The following is an 18,785-nucleotide window of genomic DNA, read 5'->3' as shown; positions in this document are numbered from 1 at the left end:
GCAGTGGCTCACACCTGTAATCCCAGCAGTTTGGGAGGCCAAGGCAGGTGGATCACGAGGTCAGGAGATCGAGACCAACCTGGCTAACACAGTGAAACCCCGTCTCTACTAAAATACGAGAAATTAGCCGGGCGTGGTGGTGGGTGCCTGTAGTCCCAGCTACTCGGGAGGCTGAGTCAGGAGAATGGCATGAACCCGGGAGGCGGAGCTTGCAGTGAGCCCAGATCGCACTACTGCACTCCAGCCTGGGTGACAGTGAGAGACTCTGTCTCAAAAAAAAAAAAAAAAAAAAAAAGAAAAAATGCTCAACATTATTAATGATCAGGGAAATGCAAATCAAAACCACAATGCGAAACCACCTTACTCCTGCAAGAATGGCCATAATAAAAAAAATCTAAAACAGTAGATGTTGGCATGGATGTGGTGATCAGGGAACACTTCTACACTGCTGGTAGGAATGTAAACTAGTACAGCCACTATGGAAAACAGTGTGGAGATTCTTTAAAGAGCTAAAAGTAGAAATACCATTTGATTCAGCAATCCCACTACTGGGTATCTACACATAGGAAAAGAAGTCATTACATGAAAAAGATACCTGCACACACATGTTTATAGCAGCACAATTCACAATTGCAAAATCATAGAACCAACCCAAAAGCCCATCAATCAATGCGTGGATAAAGAAACTGTGGTGTGTATACGTATGTGTGTATATATGTGTGTGTGTGTATACACACACACACATATATACACACATACATGTACACACACACATACATGTATTCGCCAAGCTTCTTGGATCTGTGGTTTGGTGTGATTAATTTTGGAAAGTTTTAGCCATTATCATTTCAAATATTTCTTTTGCTCTGTTCTCTCTCTGATATCCCATTATGCATATGTTCATGTGTGTGTCTGAAATAATACATGTGTGTGTACATGTATGTGTGTATATATATGTGTGTACATATGTGTGTGTGTATATATACACACACACATATACACACATACATGTACACACACACACAATGGAATACTACTTGGCCATAAAAAGGAAGAAATTAACAGTATTTGCAGTGGCCTGGATGAGATTGGAGACTACTATTCTAAGTAAAGTAACTCAGGAATGGAAAACCAAACGTTGTATGTTCTCACTGACATGTAGGAGCTAAGCTATGAGGATGCAAAAGCATAAGAATGATGCAATGGACTGTGGGGACTTGGGGGGAAGAGTGGGAGTGGGCGAGGGATAAAAGACTACAAATATGGTGCAGTGTATACTGCTTGGGTGATGGGTGCACCACTAAAGAACTTACTCATGTAACCAAATACCACCTGTACCCCAATAACTTATGAAAAAAGAACTCTAAAAATAACAGTTGTATTCACAATTCTATCACCCATTCCTTAGGTTGTTGCTGTCATTATTTCACTTGTCTATATACTATAATCAACCAATAAATTATTATTCTTTAAAAAATTACTTTTTAGGTCAATTAAGAAATATATTTTATTTTACTTTCATTTATTCCTTCTCTAATGCTTTTTTTCTTTGTGTAGATGCAAGCTTCTGAACTATATCATTTCCTTCCTGAAGAAAATCTTTTAACATTCATATTGGGCAGGTTTCCTGGTGATGAATTTCCTTAAATTTTGTTTGTCTGAGAAAGTCTTTATTTTTCTTCACTATTGAAGGATAGTTTTACTCAATATAGAATTCTAGATCAGTAGTCTTTTTCTCTGAACATCTGAAATATTTCATTCCACTCTCTTCTTGCTTGCATGGTTTCTAATGAGAAATCCATTGTAAGTCTTACCCTTGTTCCTTTACAGGGAAGATTCTTTTCCCCCCTCTGGATTCTTTCAAGAGTCTCTATTTGTCTTCGTTTTTCTGCAGTCTGACTACAGACTGTATGCCTGGGTATAGCTTTTTGGTATTTATTCTAGTTGGTATTCGCCAAGCTTCTTGGATCTGTGGTTTGGTGTGATTAATTTTGGAAAGTTTTGGCCATTATCATTTGAAATATTTCTTTTGCTCTGTTCTCTCTCTGATATCCCATTATGCATATGTTCAGAAATTCTGAAATTCTTTCACAGTTCTTGGAGGTTCTACTCCACTATTTTCTTCTCTCTCCCCACCTCCTTCTTTGCATTTTACTTTTTTTTTTTTTTTTTTGAGACTGAATCTAGCTCTGTTGCCCAGGCTGGAGTGCAATGGTGCAACCTTGGCTTACTGCAACCTCCACCTCCCAGGTTCAAGTGATTCTCCTGCTTCAGCCTCCCGAGTAGCTGAATTACAGGTGCCCACCATCACATCTGGCTAATTTTTGTACTTTTAGTAGAGATGGGGTTTCACCATGTTGGCCAGGCTGGTCTCCAACTCCTGACCTCAAGTAATCCACCCACCTTGGCCTCCCAAAGTGCTGGGGTTGCAGGCATGAGCCACCACATCTGGCCCATCTTTGCATTTCTATTTAGGATGTTTCTACTGATCTATCTTTAAGTTCACTGATTCATTCCTTGGCTGTGTTGAGTCTTCTGCGAACCCAATGAAGGTTTTCTTCATTTATGTTAGTATATTTTTGATCTCTAGAATTTTCTTTTAATTCTTTCTTTGAATTTCCATCTCTTCTTCTTACGTTGCCCATTTATTCTTGTATTTTGGCTACTTTTTGCATTACAGCTCTTAACATGTTAATCACAGTTATTTTAAATTCTCTTTGTGATAATTCCAACATCTGTGTCATATCTGAGTCTGGTTCAGATGCTTGCTTTGTTTTTTTCAGATCGTGTTTTTTTTTTTTTCTTGCTGTTGGTGGGCCTTGTAGCTTTTTATTGAAGTTGGACAGGACATGTTGTATTGGGTAATAGGAACAGAGCCTTTGGTGTGAGGATTATGTTAATCTGGTTAGGAGTTGGGCTGTGTGTAATGTTTGCTGTAGCTATAGGTGTCAGGGGATTCAAATTCCTCTAGTGTTCTTGTTTTTGTCTACTCTCTTGACTTTGGGCTTCCCTAAGTACCCCTCATCAGAGAGTCTGTGTCTTGCAGTTCTTTCAACTATAATCCACTGTGATTGTATTGGAGCCCTGTTGGAGTGGTGGTATGGTGTGGCGGAAGGGAAGCATTCTATAACCTTATGACTAAATCTCAGTGTTCTAGTGGGCTGCGTCCCTGACCTGTGACTGTCACAAGTGTTTCTCTATTGGCATAGATTTTCCCCTCTGAGTCAGAGGAAGTTAGAGGGAGCTAAAGAGGGAGGAATGCTCTTCCCGCCAAGTGGGATAAAGCTCTGGTATAGTCCTTTCCCTTGGAGAAAGGTTCAGGGTATCTAATTCTTCCTGATTTAAGCTAGAAGGTTCTTGGTCATGGAGAACACTCTAGGTGTATTTCACAATAACTCTTCCCCCGCCCCTGCCAGAGCCATGAGGAGATCCTTCTAGTATATTAACTGTGGTAATCTGGTGGGCTTACTGGAGGTAGAGCCCACAAAAATGAGAGGGACTCCTAAAACAAAAGCCCCAGAAACTTCTCACTCTCAGGCTAGTCCATACTTCCCTTCTAGGAAGTCATGAAAATTACCATTTAAATTTTCCCACCACTTTATGGCTCCCTTGGCTTCTGCTCCACGTAAGCAGATCTCAGATATGTCTCTGCATTCACCTGTGTCTCTAGATTTCAGGGCAGCAGTTTGCTCTACATACCCAGTTCTCTGATGGGCCCAAGAAAAATTGTTTCTTTTCAGTTTATTCCATTTTTTCTTGTTGCAAGAATAGGAATGACAGACTCTGTATTCTTTACATGTAAGAGCTGAATCCGAAAGACCTCTAATTCTTTTTAACACTTTGGTCACATCTGTGTCATGTACAGGATCCTAGATGAGCCCTCACAAATGTAGCCATTATATTGAAGGGACTGAGCTCTACTGAGTACAATTAAAACAACTTACTTCTGTAGTCTCTTTAGATCTGCCTGTGGGCTAGTTATTTTCCCAGCTCTGGATAAAATGTCAGGCAAGATTAATTGCTTTCTGGCCAGTATTAGATTAAAAATCTTTAAATCTGATTTGTATTTTCAAAGCCTTAAGGAAAGAGGGAAAGAAGCTCCTGGGTATTAAGTGAAAAAAGGGAAAACAGTATGCAATATCTGATCCCATTGAAAGAGAGACCCATTTCTCTAGATACTACTATGGTGGAGTCTCATGGATATAATGCTGGGTGAAGAAATCAAGGTGGAGTAGCATATTTCTGTTTTTCAAAGAGGATAATATATGCATGTATTTTAAAAACAATAAAAATATTAACATAAAAATTAAATGGTTACCTATAGCGTAACAAGGACAGGTATAGAAGCCAGAGTTATTTTAATAAGCCTTGCATTATAAATTTAACTTTGAAACCACATAAATATTTCACCTTAATATAAAATAAAACAAAAATTAAATTCCTAAAAATCCAAATCAAATTAAACAAATAAACCTAACTTTACATACTATTGGTGATAACCTCATAGAGAACAATTCTAAATTACTATACAACCAGTCATTTGACTGTATATCCCTAGTATGATATCCTATAGAAACAGAAAGAATCGTAGCTGGGCATGGTGGCTCTCGCCGGTAATCCCAGCATATGGTGAAACCCTGTCTCTACAAAAAATACATAAATTAGCTGGGTGTGGTGGCACATGCCTGTAATCCCAGCTACTCGAGTGGCTGAGGCACGAGAACCCCTTGAACCCAAGAGGTGGAGGTTGCAAGTGAGCTGACATCACACCACTACACTCCAGCCTGGGCAACAAAGCAAGACCCCGTCTAAAAAAAAAAAAAAAAAGAATTGTAAAGCCACAAAAATATTACACTCTCATTAGTAATCATATTGTTGGTGGTAATGTTGGTATTGCTATTCTAAGACAGTTATGCATATATTCTGGGACAGCAACTAAGTAATTATGTTGGTGTTGTTGAGAACTTGGTACTGGGAGTTTTAGTGAGACAGAAAGGGGAAATTTTGATTGTCTATAAGATTGATGCAATTAAGAAAACCTTGTAGTCCTGAATAAGAATGGGAAATATTGGTATGAACTTAATGTATTCTCTCTCACTCTCTCTTTCCCTCTCTCAGTGAATTTGTGCTGCTACAACAAAATATCTGAGAAATGTACAAGGAACAGAAATTTATTTCTGACAGTTCTGAAGGCTGGGAAGTCCAAGATCAAGGCACCAGCATTTGGTCTGGTGAGGACTTTCTCTCGTGACTTTGCATGGCAGAATGCAGAAGGGCAAGGTCACCAAAGAAGGCATAAGGCTTCTTTTAAAAAGGCCTTAATCTCAATCATTAGGGAGCCGCCCTCATGGCCTAATCACCTCTTAAGGGAGCCACCTCTTAATACTATAACACTGGCAACACTTGAATTTTGAAGGGGACACATTCAGATCACAGCTTGCTCTCTCTCTCTCATCTATCTATCTTAGTTTTAACCATCAAAAAGGCCTGGAACCAATTACCTGCTCAGCAGTGCTGTTTCCCTAACACCTAGATTGTGGTCTTAAAATATTATTTCTCACACACAGACACACACACACACACACAAACCAGGCTTATTTAGAGAAAAGGTTGGGTTCAGACCTGGGGCAGGAAATGTACAATGGGAGACTGGAACATCATGTCATACTTGAAAGCAAGGAAATTTCCAAGTGTTACTGAGTTTGTATCAAAAGGGCTCAGGAGACATTTTGAACAGCTTGTCCTGGCCAAAGAGGGAGTAATCCAAGCATCAGAAGAATAATAACTGCAATGGATTGGGACAATGCAATATGTTTAGTCCATGAGTTCATAAGAATTCCTCCCCAAACTCATTGGCTCCCATTGAAGGAACTAACTCATTATTTTGACAAGTGGTAAGTAAAGGAAAAGAATAAAACATGTATCCAGCCTTTATTATATGAAATAAACTTCTGGGTAAGCAAATAATTGATGAAAGGAAGTTTCTCTAAACAGGTGTATCCTAGCTAATAAATGAAGAAACGATAGAATGAGCATAGCACCATTTTGCACACTCTATTAAATTAATGGAGTAAGTATTGTGCATGAGTGACTGCTGACATCACAAAAAGAGGGACAAAACGTGCGTGCCTCCTGTGGGAAGGCCACACCCCCTATGAATGAGTCTTGTCACAAAAATCAAACTTGATCCAATCGAGCCTTTAGTTCTAACTGCAGACTTACAGAAGACACAGAATACAGAAAAACATGTTGAACTCTACTAAAGGAATGCAATTGGCAAAGTATAAACTATAGGAAACTATACGACAAAGGATCTGGTTTCTTCAAGAAATAAATTGCAAATAAAAGAAGGAGATGGGGACCTGGGAGATAGAAGAGACGAGTACTGCTTATAAGAGAATTCAAAGATTTGTTAACTAATGTTAATTATTTGGATTCCAGTTCTAACATCTGGAAAAAAACATTTATGAGATGATTGGAAAATTTGAATACAAACTGGATATTTGATGGCAGTAAGAGACTATTGTTAATTGTTATTATGACAATGGTATTGTGTTTTTTTTTTTAAAGAGTCACTTTAGTGGTATATATTGAAATATTTATGGGTGAAATGCATTTGTAAACTTGGAATTTGTTTCAAAATATTCTAGGAGGAGAAAATAGGTGGGGTCATGGATACCAACCTAGCAACGAGTTGATAATCATTGCAGTTGGGTGATGGATAGATGAGGGTCCACTATACCATTCTCTCTAGTTTTGTAAATATTTGGAATTTTTTGTGGTTAAGGTTGAAAAAGTGTGTCTGTGTGTGTATGTGTGTGTGCCTGCATTTATATAACTATATATAGAAAAAGTTTTGGATGCCAATTTGCTTTACTTTTATAAATTATTTTACATTATAAAGTAATACATATGTGATGTCATAAAATACAAAAATAAGTACATGAAATAAACATAACTGAACAAAAAAGAAAACAAGGAAAGTTCTTTTCCTAAGTCCTTCCTCTTCTCCCTCCCTCATCCCACTCTTAACAATTTGTTGTCCAATCGGATGTATTTTTGTACCTTGCTAAATCTCTTTCTCCCCACCTCTGTGTCTATCATCTATTTATATATCTAATATATCTATGTACTTATGTACCCATCTTTTTTTTTTGTTGTTGTTGTTTTTTTTTTACAAAAATGAGACTTTCTATTTCTTAAGTCTCTTTTTTCTTCCAAGTGTGAAACTTAGATGGCTTTCAGTATTACTAGGTAGGGCTGCGACTGTCTGTCTTCTGTGTAAAGATGCACAGTACTCTACTGTATGGACTACACTGAAATGTTAACAATTGTTATTTGTGATGAGATTATGGGTAACTTAAATTACTTTATTTGTGCCTATCTGTAGTTGGTCCACAATTACATGCATTTTTTATAGAGCACTGTATTTAAAGGACCCCCTGCTGTGGGAAGGAATTATGGATCTCCAGCACCCGGGTCTCAGAAGTTTGGGGTTTTCATAAATTGAGGCACTTCTATATCTGAGTATAAATTCCTAATACAAGAGATCTCCTCAGAATGGGCTTGGCCATAAAACCCAGATGGTGGCCCCAGCAGTGAGGGATCAGTGGCCTTCCAACTTGGGTCCCAATAAGATTTATTATTAGAAGCTGCTCCCGGAAGTCAGGGAGGTGAAATGTTCAAGGAAATCTCTTGGCAGCAGCCAGGAGAGTATGAAAAGCACACAAACACACACATACATGCACACACATACAGACACACACACCCAAAAAACCACACACACATGAACACACATGCACACACACACACACAAGACTGTCTTCCTAGACCTGCTGTAAAAGGGATGACTCAGCATTATTTACAGGTTGCTTCTGGTCTAAACTCTGCATTGCTGAAGAAGAATTTGAAGAGTACCTGGATAACACTGAGGCCATGGGCTGGCATACCATGTTTGGGTCCTTGAACGCATTCTGCAGAACATTCCAGAGTTTTCTGACAAAGGAGGAGAGGTGGTAAAGTAGGCTTGGATCCAAGTCTGGCTCAAGCACTTAGTACTGGGTACCACTAGGCAAATCACTTAATCTTACAAAACTGAGATAATATTTACCTCACAGGGCTGTGGTATGAGTAAAATGGGATTATGAATGCACACCTTAGATCCTCCATAATCAGAGTGATTAATAGATCACCCAGTAACAAAATTTTACCCTGCAGTGGGCCTAAAACAAGCTTAGCTCAAAATTGATTTTGCATTTCTTACACATATGGAGAATTTTGTATTAAGACATTTCTCCCAATCACATCAGGTTAGAAGGGAATAAAATGGAGGAGAATAATGTCAACCTAGCAGGGCTGGATAGTGGGATCCTCTATGTAAAGGGATTAGCCCCTAGTACGTGCTCAGTAAGCTTAAGGTTCCTTCTGTAGCAGTATTGGTCAAGTTGGTCAAAGTCCAAACTGTGCAAGTTGTGGGGAGGACAGCATGTTCTTCTGTCACCCTCCCCTCACTGTAATTCCCGAAGCCTCCATTATGCCGTTGGTGGGGCATGGGGTCTGCTCACTTTGCCTCTCTAGCTGCCCTCATCCCGCCCTCCTGATCCTCGTCCATTTCCTCAGGGGCCTGAGAAGACAGGTTTAGGGAAATCACATTAGTCTTGATAGGAATCAGGTGTTCATGGATGGTCCTCCCAGGTGACTTGCCTGCAGAGTCCAATGTGGGGATTTCAGGCAGGCTGACAGGAGAGAATTCTGGGAAAGGGTGCTGACACCAGCACACCGGAGGCCACACAAAGTCCAGTGGTGTCTCCTAGGTTTGTTTACCTCTGTTAGACACTGAGTGGGCAATTAGGAACGCTAAGACATCATATTAAACAGCCTCCTGCTGCTCCCTCCTCTAGTGCCTTTAACCCCTGCCGCCTTCATGCCCTTGAATCAGCTCTCACAGCCTGGCAGGATCCACTGGACTTGCAGACTTCATCTTCCTGGTCCTCTTCACATTCCGACTCGTGACCTCCCTCCTACTTAGAAACCCTCTTCCCTTGGCCTCTGGACTCTGCTGTTTTCTGGCTTTCCTTTGCTGCCCCAACTTGGACTTCTTGGAATGTACCTCGCTCCATGCCCATCCCCCACATGCTGGGGTCCTCGGGGTTCATTTCTGATCCTCTTCCCTTCTCTGGAGCGGGTGTGTGTGACATTCATTCTGTGCCCACAATCACTGATGACTTCCCAATCTACCTTGGCAGCCCCTGCCTCTCATTTCCAGATGGGCCACTAACTCAGGGGTCCTGGACACACCCAACTCCATATGTGCCACACAGAACATATCATAGTGTCTGCCACTCGCTCCTTGCCTTGGGGGTCCACTACCCACTTGACGGTCCAGGCTGTAATTTCAGAGTGCCCTTGATTCCTTTCTCACTGCCTGCAAAGTCCTGTCAGCTCTACTTCCTGATGCTCTCACCTCCAGCCCCACCCAGGACCATCTGCCCTTGGCAAATGTCCACTCATTCTTCAAAAGTCAGCTCTGGCAGCCACCTCCTATGGAAAACTTGCCTTGCCTGCACCGAAGCCCCCACTATCGGACACTACGGGCGGCTTCCTCTCCTGTATGATAGAGAAATCTAGTCTGTTATTTTCTACAGCAGGCATTTAAATAGTTTCACGTGAAAACCCCATAAAGTCAAAATCATCCTTGAAGATAACTTAAATAGCTCATCATTGGGACAGTGGCTATTTGTTTGGTTGAACACCCAGTGGGATAGTACTTTCCATTTAGGGTCTATAAGGTACAAAAAGACTAAAAACTATCTATGATCTTTTTAACTCCAGAGATTCACACTAGAGCAGAGATGTTCATATTGTGAGAGGCATGAGGAGACAGAAGACTACATTCCACTCAACCTGGGCTCAACTATGGCAGGGGTGTGGACGAGGTATGGGAGAGGTATTGTCTGCCTTAAATACTACCCTTCCTTTTCCTTTTAAATGCTGAGTATGTAATTGAATTTGCCAAAGTTACATAGGTGAATGGCGGCCACCTCTCTCTGGTAGCTTCTCTATCTTCTCTCCCAGTTCTGAGCACCCAGAGGGCAGGGACATCATCTAACTCCTTTCTGTAGCCCCAGAACCTAGTAGAGCATCTGTTCCTAGAAGAGACACAGAGAACACTGGCTGAACAGATAAGTCATAAAACTTCTCCTTGGACCTCTCCAGAGATGTGGAACTCCATAGAAAATGGAACAACCCATTCTGTCATCTGAAGAAATAAAGTAGACCTACTGGTTCAAGGTCTCTATTAGCTTACCATGATTCTAACTGGAATTCATGACAGGAAGTAAGAGTTTCCAAAGAAGAGCTGGTTGGCAGATAGTAATATTTCTTTGAAGCCTCTCTTGTGGTTGGACCCAACTCATTGATGGGCTCTGGATGGGTTTCAACAGCGGGTCGGCTTGCTCCTCTCTTCCCTAACCAGGTCTAACAAGATAAGCCCCGTTTAAAAAGGCAGGGCAGTTATCCTTTAAGTGAGCACAGTGACTCTTCACAGAAGGACTGATTTTAATAGCCCAGTGCAAGACCCCCTTTAAGGTACAGAATGATTCTGGCACATCAGTTAAGCGTTACACAAAACAGACGTTGAGTATTCAAAATCAAAGGCGTTTTTCATTCACGTGAAAAGGGATCAGTAAGCCGCATGAAAACTGGGGTGTGTAAAAGTCTCCAGGGCCTCTGTCCACAGCAGGAAAAGCTCAGAGCAGATTGGACACAGGGGGAGGCAAACTCAGCCACCCATAATTCAAGAGATAGAAGGCAGTGATCTTCCTGCACCGCCTCTGTTTCATGTGCGGGCTCCTGCTTCTGATCTTATGGCAGTTGCCTAATTGCCAGTGACTGTTTCTGTGGACACGAGGGTCTGCTAAATGTGTAAGGCCTGCATTTTTCCAGGGGAGACTTTTTCCTTTGCACATAAGCCAAATATTCCTTTATATACAAATTCCTTCTTATGCAGGTCATCAGATTCTTATGCGGGGAGCATTAATGCTGTGTTTAATGGACACAGCTGAATATGGACATTATATATAAAATCTGGTAATATGAGGCAGTGTGGATGCCGGATGGGAAGAACAACAATGTCATATGCATGTCTTCAATTTCTTTCACACATGAGACTGTACTCCCTAACTCAGTGCTAGGTAAATACTTTAAGCTGTTTTGTTTCTGAGAGTGGAGATGGTCAACCACACCCTTTGACCCAGTCCCCATTGTAACCAAAAGTAAACATTTAGAAATTTTTGAACAAAAATTTAAACTTACTACTCCAACAAAGATGAAACCCTACCCTTAGCATGAGAGGCTGCCCCACTTAGGTAACCAATCACATAGCTGGATTGAACTTAATCTAAAAAGAGGAAAAAATGCCATTATAGAGGGATGGAAATCAAGTTTCATAAGGAAGCCACTTCCAAGTAATCATGATGATAGCTGGTACTTACTGAGCATTTGTTATGTGCTCAATTGATTGATTCAATTAACCTATGAGTAGGTACTGTTATTATTATGGGAGACAGGGTCTTGCTCTGTTGCCCAGGCCAGAATGCAGTGGCATGATCATAGCTCACTGCAGCCTCAAAGTCCTGGATTCAAGTGACCCTCCCACCATCAGTCTCTTGAGTAGCTGTTACAACAAGCATATACCACCATGCCTGGCTAATTAAAAAACAAAAAATGTGTGGCCGGGCACGGTGGCTCATGCCTATAATCCCAGCACTTTGGGAGGCCAAGGCAGGCCGATCACGAGGTCAGGAGATCAAGACCATCCTGGCTAACACGGTGAAACCCTGTCTCTACTAAAAATACAAAAAATTAGCCAGGTGTGGTGGCGGGCGCCTATAGTCCCAGCTACTCAGGAGGCTGAGGCAGGAGAATGGCATGAACCCAGGAGGCAGAGCTTGCAATGAGCCCAGATCTTGCCACTGCACTCCGGCCTGGGTGACAGAGCAAGACTATGTCTCAAAAAAAAAAAAAAAAAAAAATTGTAGACAAAGGGTCTTGCTATGTTGCCCAGGCTGATCTTGAACTCCTGGGTCCAAGTGGTCCTCTTACCTTGGCCTCCCAAAGTGCTGGGATTACAGGCATGAGCCACCATACTGGGCCAGTAGGTACGATTACCTCATTTTTACAGATAGGAAACTGAGGCAAAATAATCTGCCTGAGATCATAGAAGTTAGTAGGTTGTGGAGGTAGGATCTGAAGGCAGCCAATTTGATTTCAGAGTTCTTGCTCTCGACCACAGCATGCTCCTGCCTTGCAGCTGATGGGTTGTGGCTGTCAGAGCTTAGTGTTCAAGAGTCTGAGGTCAAATTCAGGTTTAGCACGATAGACTGGCATGAGTGATTAGGGAGCCACCGAGAATGGGAGCACATATATGTGTATTTGCCATCTCTGACTTTATTTAAATGACAAAGTCCTATGACATCTGTACTATCAGAACTGTGCCTGTCTCAGAATCTCTATAAATATTTACTCTGGGATTTTTGTAACATCTGACACTGAATAAGGTAATTAGAATAACTCTCCCTGCAGGCAGAGCAGGTAGTAAATCACAAACAGCCTATTTCATTGTCGACGATGTTTCCATATTTCACGTCCTGACAGATTATAGACATACTTGGGACATGCAAGACCCAGAGTAACGATGATGGAAACCTTCCCGTAACTCACAAAGAGAGTTGTCGATGCTGAGATTTCTCTGCTGGGGACCTAGCCCTATTGCTGTCATGTTAAAATGCAAGCAGGACTTTAGCCTGCGTGGAAGAGGGCCCTCCCTAGGACTTTCAAGCCCATTTGCTCCCACGGGGCCATTCGAGGCAGAATTTTCAGTGTTGGGGTGAACTGAGAGCTGAACAGTCCCTGCCACATGGCAGGCGGGCAGATGCAAGGCTGAGAGGTGATTGAGTAAATGATGAAAATCAGCATATGTCCTTGACAAAAACAAAAAATAGGCTAGATCTAGGACAAAATCAAGCTGGGGGAAAATGTGAATGACAACAGAGATTATGATTGATCTTATTTTTATGACTATAACATTATCAACAGATCTATAAAAGTAAAGTATACAACAGGAATGAAACTTATTTAACTTAATGACCAACATATGATTGACAGCAGCTTGATCTGATACCACGACAACTGGTACATGAAGAAAAAACAAGAGTTTGCGTTCATGTTCACATTTGTTAATACAGTTCCTCAATTATCCAGAAGCAGACTGGCTATCAGTTTCCTGAGGACAAAGCTGCATAAGATTTGCTGAGACTGTTCTCAATTGCTCTGGAATTTAAAACACTTTCATACACATTGTCTAGTTCAGTGGTTCTAAACTGGGGGCGATTTTTCCCAGCAGGGAATGTTTGGCGATGTCTGGAGACATTTTTAATTGTCATGATTAGGGGACATTACTGGCATCTAGTGGGTGGCAGCCAGGCATGTTGCTGAACATCCCACAATGCACAGGACAGCCCCACAACAGAGAATTAGCCAGCCCCAAATGTGAGTAGTACCCAGCTTGAGAAACTGGCCTAGTTTGAAGTTTACACATACAAAGAAAGAAAAGCGAATCTCTATCAAGTGTGTAGCATGGGGTGGGCCCTGTTCTAAGTGCCTCACTTGAATTAACTCATTTATTAATCACAGCAAACCTATGGGGTAGGTACTATTCTTACTCCTGTGTAAGCCCGCATAGGTCATTAGGTGGGAGGTATTATATACCCACTGAACAGATGAGAAAGTTGAGACTCAGCTTATTAGTGGAAGCACCTTGGCTCCTTCTTTGTTGATAACACCACTGCCAACTCATTTTTAGGACAGCATCCCTAAGGCTGGTCATTCTCTAAAGCAAGCTTGTCCAACTGGCAGCCTGTGGGCCACATGTAGCCTAACACAAATTCGTAAACTTTCTCAAAACGTTATGAGATTTTTTTTTTTGAGTTGGAGTCTTGCTCTGTCACCCAGGCTGGAGTGCAGTGGCCCAATATCAGCTCACTGCAACCTCCACCTCCTGGGTTCAAGAGATTCTCCTGCTTCAGCCTCCTGAGTAGCTAGGATTACAGGCACGTGCCACCATGCCTGGCTAAGTTTTGTATTTTTAGTGGAGATGGGGTTTCACCATGTTGGTCAGGCTGGTCTTGAACTCCTGACCTTGTGATCCACCCACCTCGGCCTCCCAAAGTGCTGGGATTACAGGCATGAGCCACTGCGCCCAGCTGTGATTTTTTTTTTTAAGCTCATCAGATATCCTTAGTGTATTTTATATGTGGCCCAAGCAGTTCTTCTTTCAATGTGACTCAGGGAAGCCAAAGGTTGGACACCCCTGCAAAGAGAGTTGAAAAATCCCAGCACCAGACCACCCCTACGGACGCCAAGGAAGCTGTGCAGCACCCAGAGCGTCTCTGCTGACTTCAGGGCTTTGCTGTGGGAGAGGCAATGCTGTCCCATCCCTTCACGGACTTGGACAGCAGACTGACATGATCAGCTGAGATAGGAAGAGAAACTGTGGCCTTCCAAGCACTCACTCAGAAAGGCCCCCTTTGAAGTGGGATATCTTTATGGGAGTAGCAGGGAGTGGAAAGGAAGCTAGAGGGAGAAAGCAGAAACCTCCAGACCCAGATTGCTGAGCCTCTCCAGCAGATTTTCTGAGCAGGTTTGGGGAGAGGCCTGAGAATGTGCATTTCTATCAAGTTTCCAGGTGATGCTGATGCTGCTGGTTCAGCAACCAAACTTTGAAAACTACTGGCCTAGAGGCATCCCAGTTGAGTGTGGCTAACCACTCCCCCCCACCCCAAAGATCTGTCATTACTTAGCCAGAAAAGATATTATTATTCCACTTTCTTCAAATACTGTGTTCCTAGGAGTCACTATTTGAAGTACAGCAAACTCACCAAACCACCACGCAAGCTATATTAAAAATGTGCCTGCAAACTTCATCCCAGCATCCAATACAAAAGATGTTGAATTCATCATGTTTTAATTGATTCACAACACACCTTGCCTCCATTAATGTGGATGACTGGGAGTTAGCCAGACTTAAAATTTATTATGTATGGAACGAGAGCTATTACCTGAACTTGAAAAATACTTTGAGCATGGTGTGAGATGTTAGACTTGTGAGTAAAAATGTGAGTGTGTGCTTGTGCTGAGATTTTCTGCCGTGACATCCTGATCATGACTGATTTGCTGAAGCAAATCTCTTCACTGCTTCTGAAGCCTCTTTCTAAAACCCAAACTGGTAGCTTGGCATTGGTAATCTATATACTTCTAGATTGCTACTACTTTTTCCCCCCCATTTAAAACTGCCTTTTTAAAGCTTGGCATTAATTTCCCACCAATCTTGGCCCTATGGGCTGAAGTAGTAAAAATCAACTTTTGGTCAACAAATGAAGTAATCTGTTTTCAAGACACATATGGAGTAAATATGGATGGTAAAGAGGTGCTACTTTTACAGTCACTTTTCTGACCATCCGTTTCACAATGGAATTATTTACAGGTCTCTCTGAAACTGGCTCCTCTACTACTCAGACGGCGGAGAACGGATGGGCCCAGCCACCAGCCCTAATGTGCTCACTCTCATGTGGTTCATTACTGCAAATAAAGGTGTTGGCCAAAATGCTCTGAAGCAGCTGAAAACTATCCCATTATATAGCACCCAATCAAAGACTCCTGTGTTTTTTTAATCCTTTACTTGACTCTCACCACATGGAAGCATTTTGAGAATGTTCTGCGGGCTTCATGAAACTATTCTGGGACTCCCGTGTGACAACAGGCCTCACTTTGATGTCAGTGCTAAATGGTCGTTCCAGGGAAGCGTGCTTGCTAACTCCACCACCTTTCTTCCGCCCATCATTGTTAAACAGGGCAGCTTTCACAAATCGCTTTTGGAAAATCCTATGGTTTCTGCACTTGGTCCTAGTTTCCAAACTCTCTCGTCCAAAGGAAACTCAGGGTTTGCCTTTCCTAACCCTTGCCTGATGAAGTTGTATAGTTGTACACTGCCAGTCCTGGCAGTGCTGTTAATGAGGTGTATGATATGATTATTACTGGTTATCATCAATGAAGACAATAACAAACATTTATGAACACTTGTTTTGTGCCAGGCACTGTGGTAAGCCCTTTAGATGTATTATCTCATTTAATCTTAAAACTAGCCCCAGGTGTTGGTACTATTATATTCCCTATTTTGAAGATGGGAAAACTAAAAGAACAAACACAGTATGTTATATTTGGGGTGACATATCTATTATGTGAAGAGACAAACACAGGTTTAGAGCTTGTATTCTTAAACTCTTAAGTCATCTGGTAGATTAAAAAAAAACTTATTAAAGAATTTACATTCAGAAAGGTAAAAAGTCCTGAGAGAATATGGCTTAATGCATTTTCATAAAATGAACACACCCATGTAATCAGCACTCAGGTCAGAAAAATATTACCAGCATCCTAGAAGCCCCACTCTTGCACCTCTTAGCCATTAGCCATCCATTCTGCATAGGGAAATCTTATGACTGTTCATATTATATATTAATTTTGCCTATTTTTGAGCTTTAAAGGAATTGATATAATATGTTTCTTTTGGACTTAACCTTTTTTTTTTTTGAGATGGAGTCTCGCTCTGTCGCCCAGGCTGGAGTGCAGTGCACAATCTCAGCTCACTGCAACTTTCGCCTCCCGGGTTCAAGCAATTCTCCTGCCTCAGCCTCCCGAGCAGCTGGGATTACAGGTGCCCACCGCCATGCCTGGCTAATGTTTGTATTTTTAGTAGAGACAGGGTTTCACCATGTTGGTCAGGCTGGTCTTGAACTCCTGACGTCAGGTGATCCACCTGCCTCCGGCCTCCCAAAGTGCTGGGATTACAGGCATGAGCCACCACACCCCATCTGGGCTTAACTTGTTTTGCCCTATATTATATTTGTGAGATTACCTATGATATTATATGTAGCAGCAGCAGCTCATTTTTCATTGCTGTACAGTATTCCATTGTATCACTGTATTCATCCATTCTCACACTGCTATAAAGATACTACTCAAGACTGGGTAATTTACAAAGGAAAGAGGTTTAATTGACTCACAGTTCTGCATGGCTGTGGAGGCCTCAGGAAACTTAAAATCATCGTAGAAGGGGAAGCAGACGAGTCTTACATGGAGCAGGCAAGAGAGATAGTGGGAGAGCAAAGAAAAAAATTACCGTTTATAAAACCATCAGATCTTGTGAGAATTCACTCACTATCACGAGAACAGCATTGGGGAAACCGCCCCCATAATCCAATCACTTCCCTTCCTCAACACGTGGGGGTTACAGGTCCCTCCCTTGACACGTGGGGATTCCAATTGGAGATGAGATTTGGGTGGGGCATAACAGCCAAGCCATATCAATGACCATCCCACAATTTATTCTGTTGTTAATAGGCAGGAATTATTTACAACCTGGGGCTACTATAAATAATGCTGCTAGAAACATTTTTGTACACACATACTGATAACACACTCATACGTATATTTCTGCTGGCCCACACCTAGGAATGGAATTGCTGGGTATGTTTAGCTTTAATAGATACTGCCAAGTTCTATCCGTGCTTTTATGAATTGGCAAATGTCTTCGGGGGTATAATGGACTGAACTGTGTGTCCCCAAATTCACATGTTGCAGCCCTAGCCCGCAGCATGATCCCATTTGGAGATAGGGCCTTTAAGAGAATAATTAAGGTTGAATGAAGACATATGAGTGAGACCCTGATCCAACAGGACTGGCATCCTAAGAAGTGACACCTGAGCTCACTCACGTGCTCCCTTATTGTGTACCAAGGAAAGGCCACGTGACGCTGCAGTGAGAAGGTGGCCACCAGCAGCCAGGAAGAGAGGCCCACTAGACCTAACCCTGTGGACATCTTTTGTCTTGGACTTTTGAGCCTCTTGAAATGTGAGAAAATACATCTCTGTCGTTTAAATCCACCCAGTCAGTGATTTCACGTTTTATCAGCTGGAGCTGGCAAATCCAGAAGAGTGGTGAAGAAGCTGAGCTCACTTCAATGTACTTCCTTTCTACATGAGATCTTGGCCTCTCCGATCCTGGCATCTGGGCAATTTTGTGCCCACAGTCTTGTCTCCCCAGCCCTTTGATTCTGTCAAAGCTCATGTCAGGGTCACAGCCTCTTTAATGGCTTTGGTGTGGCTTTTTAGCCTCATCTTGTGCCACTTCCAGCCCAGCAAAAGACTGGAGGGAAAAAAGTGCTTTGAGGGTGGTCTATAAAAAGTTACTCTATCATTACTGGAAATGAAAATCTAATTATTTATAGAGTAAACAACTCTTTAAATAAAGTTTAAACTCTTTAAATAAACAATAACTATTAAAGTTATTTGTAAGTTAATTGTTTTTAACTTACAAATAAATAAAACCGTAGTGGGACTAGCTTACCAAATCTGGCTGCTGCTTTTTTCTTTTTTCCTAGAGATGGGGTCTTGCTGTGTTGCCCAGGATGGTCTAAAACTCCTAGGCTCAAATGACCTTCTTGCCTCAGCCTCCTGAGTAGCTGGAACTACAAGTGCCTGCCACCATGCCTGGTGTCTGGCTGCTTTTCATTAAAGTATTTCTCAGAGTCAAATAGCTATTCAAATGTGGTAGTTGCTAGTTTTTGAGATATCAATCTGATAGAATTTTTTCCTTTAAGGATATCTCGGCTTGAAAATCCATACTTTCTAGATCTTGTAATCTTAGAATTTCCTAGACACTTAGAAAGGTGA

The 18,785-nt window shown here is 41.8% G+C and overlaps 1 protein-coding gene across 3 annotated transcripts in view; it reads right to left on the bottom strand.

The window, feature by feature from the left end:
• POLR3B (RNA polymerase III subunit B) overlaps positions 1-18,785 on the bottom strand; it is a 220,959-nt gene that overhangs the window by 51,889 nt on the left and 150,285 nt on the right. Inside the window, exon 28 of one of the 3 annotated variants that reach the window (XM_063615208.1) lies at positions 17,084-17,182. The exons of the other annotated variants lie outside the window; for them this stretch is intronic. Coding sequence (XP_063471278.1) covers position 17,182 — 1 coding nt within the window. The 3' untranslated portion in view covers positions 17,084-17,181. Of the gene's footprint in view, positions 1-17,083; positions 17,183-18,785 lie in introns of those variants that run through there. 3 annotated transcript variants of the gene reach the window in all.

The sequence above is a fragment of the Symphalangus syndactylus genome, chromosome 13, assembly GCF_028878055.3.
Source record: "Symphalangus syndactylus isolate Jambi chromosome 13, NHGRI_mSymSyn1-v2.1_pri, whole genome shotgun sequence".
NCBI lineage: Eukaryota > Metazoa > Chordata > Mammalia > Primates > Hylobatidae > Symphalangus > Symphalangus syndactylus.
Note: the sequence above shows the minus strand (reverse complement) of the source record. Positions and strands in the feature narration are given on the sequence as shown.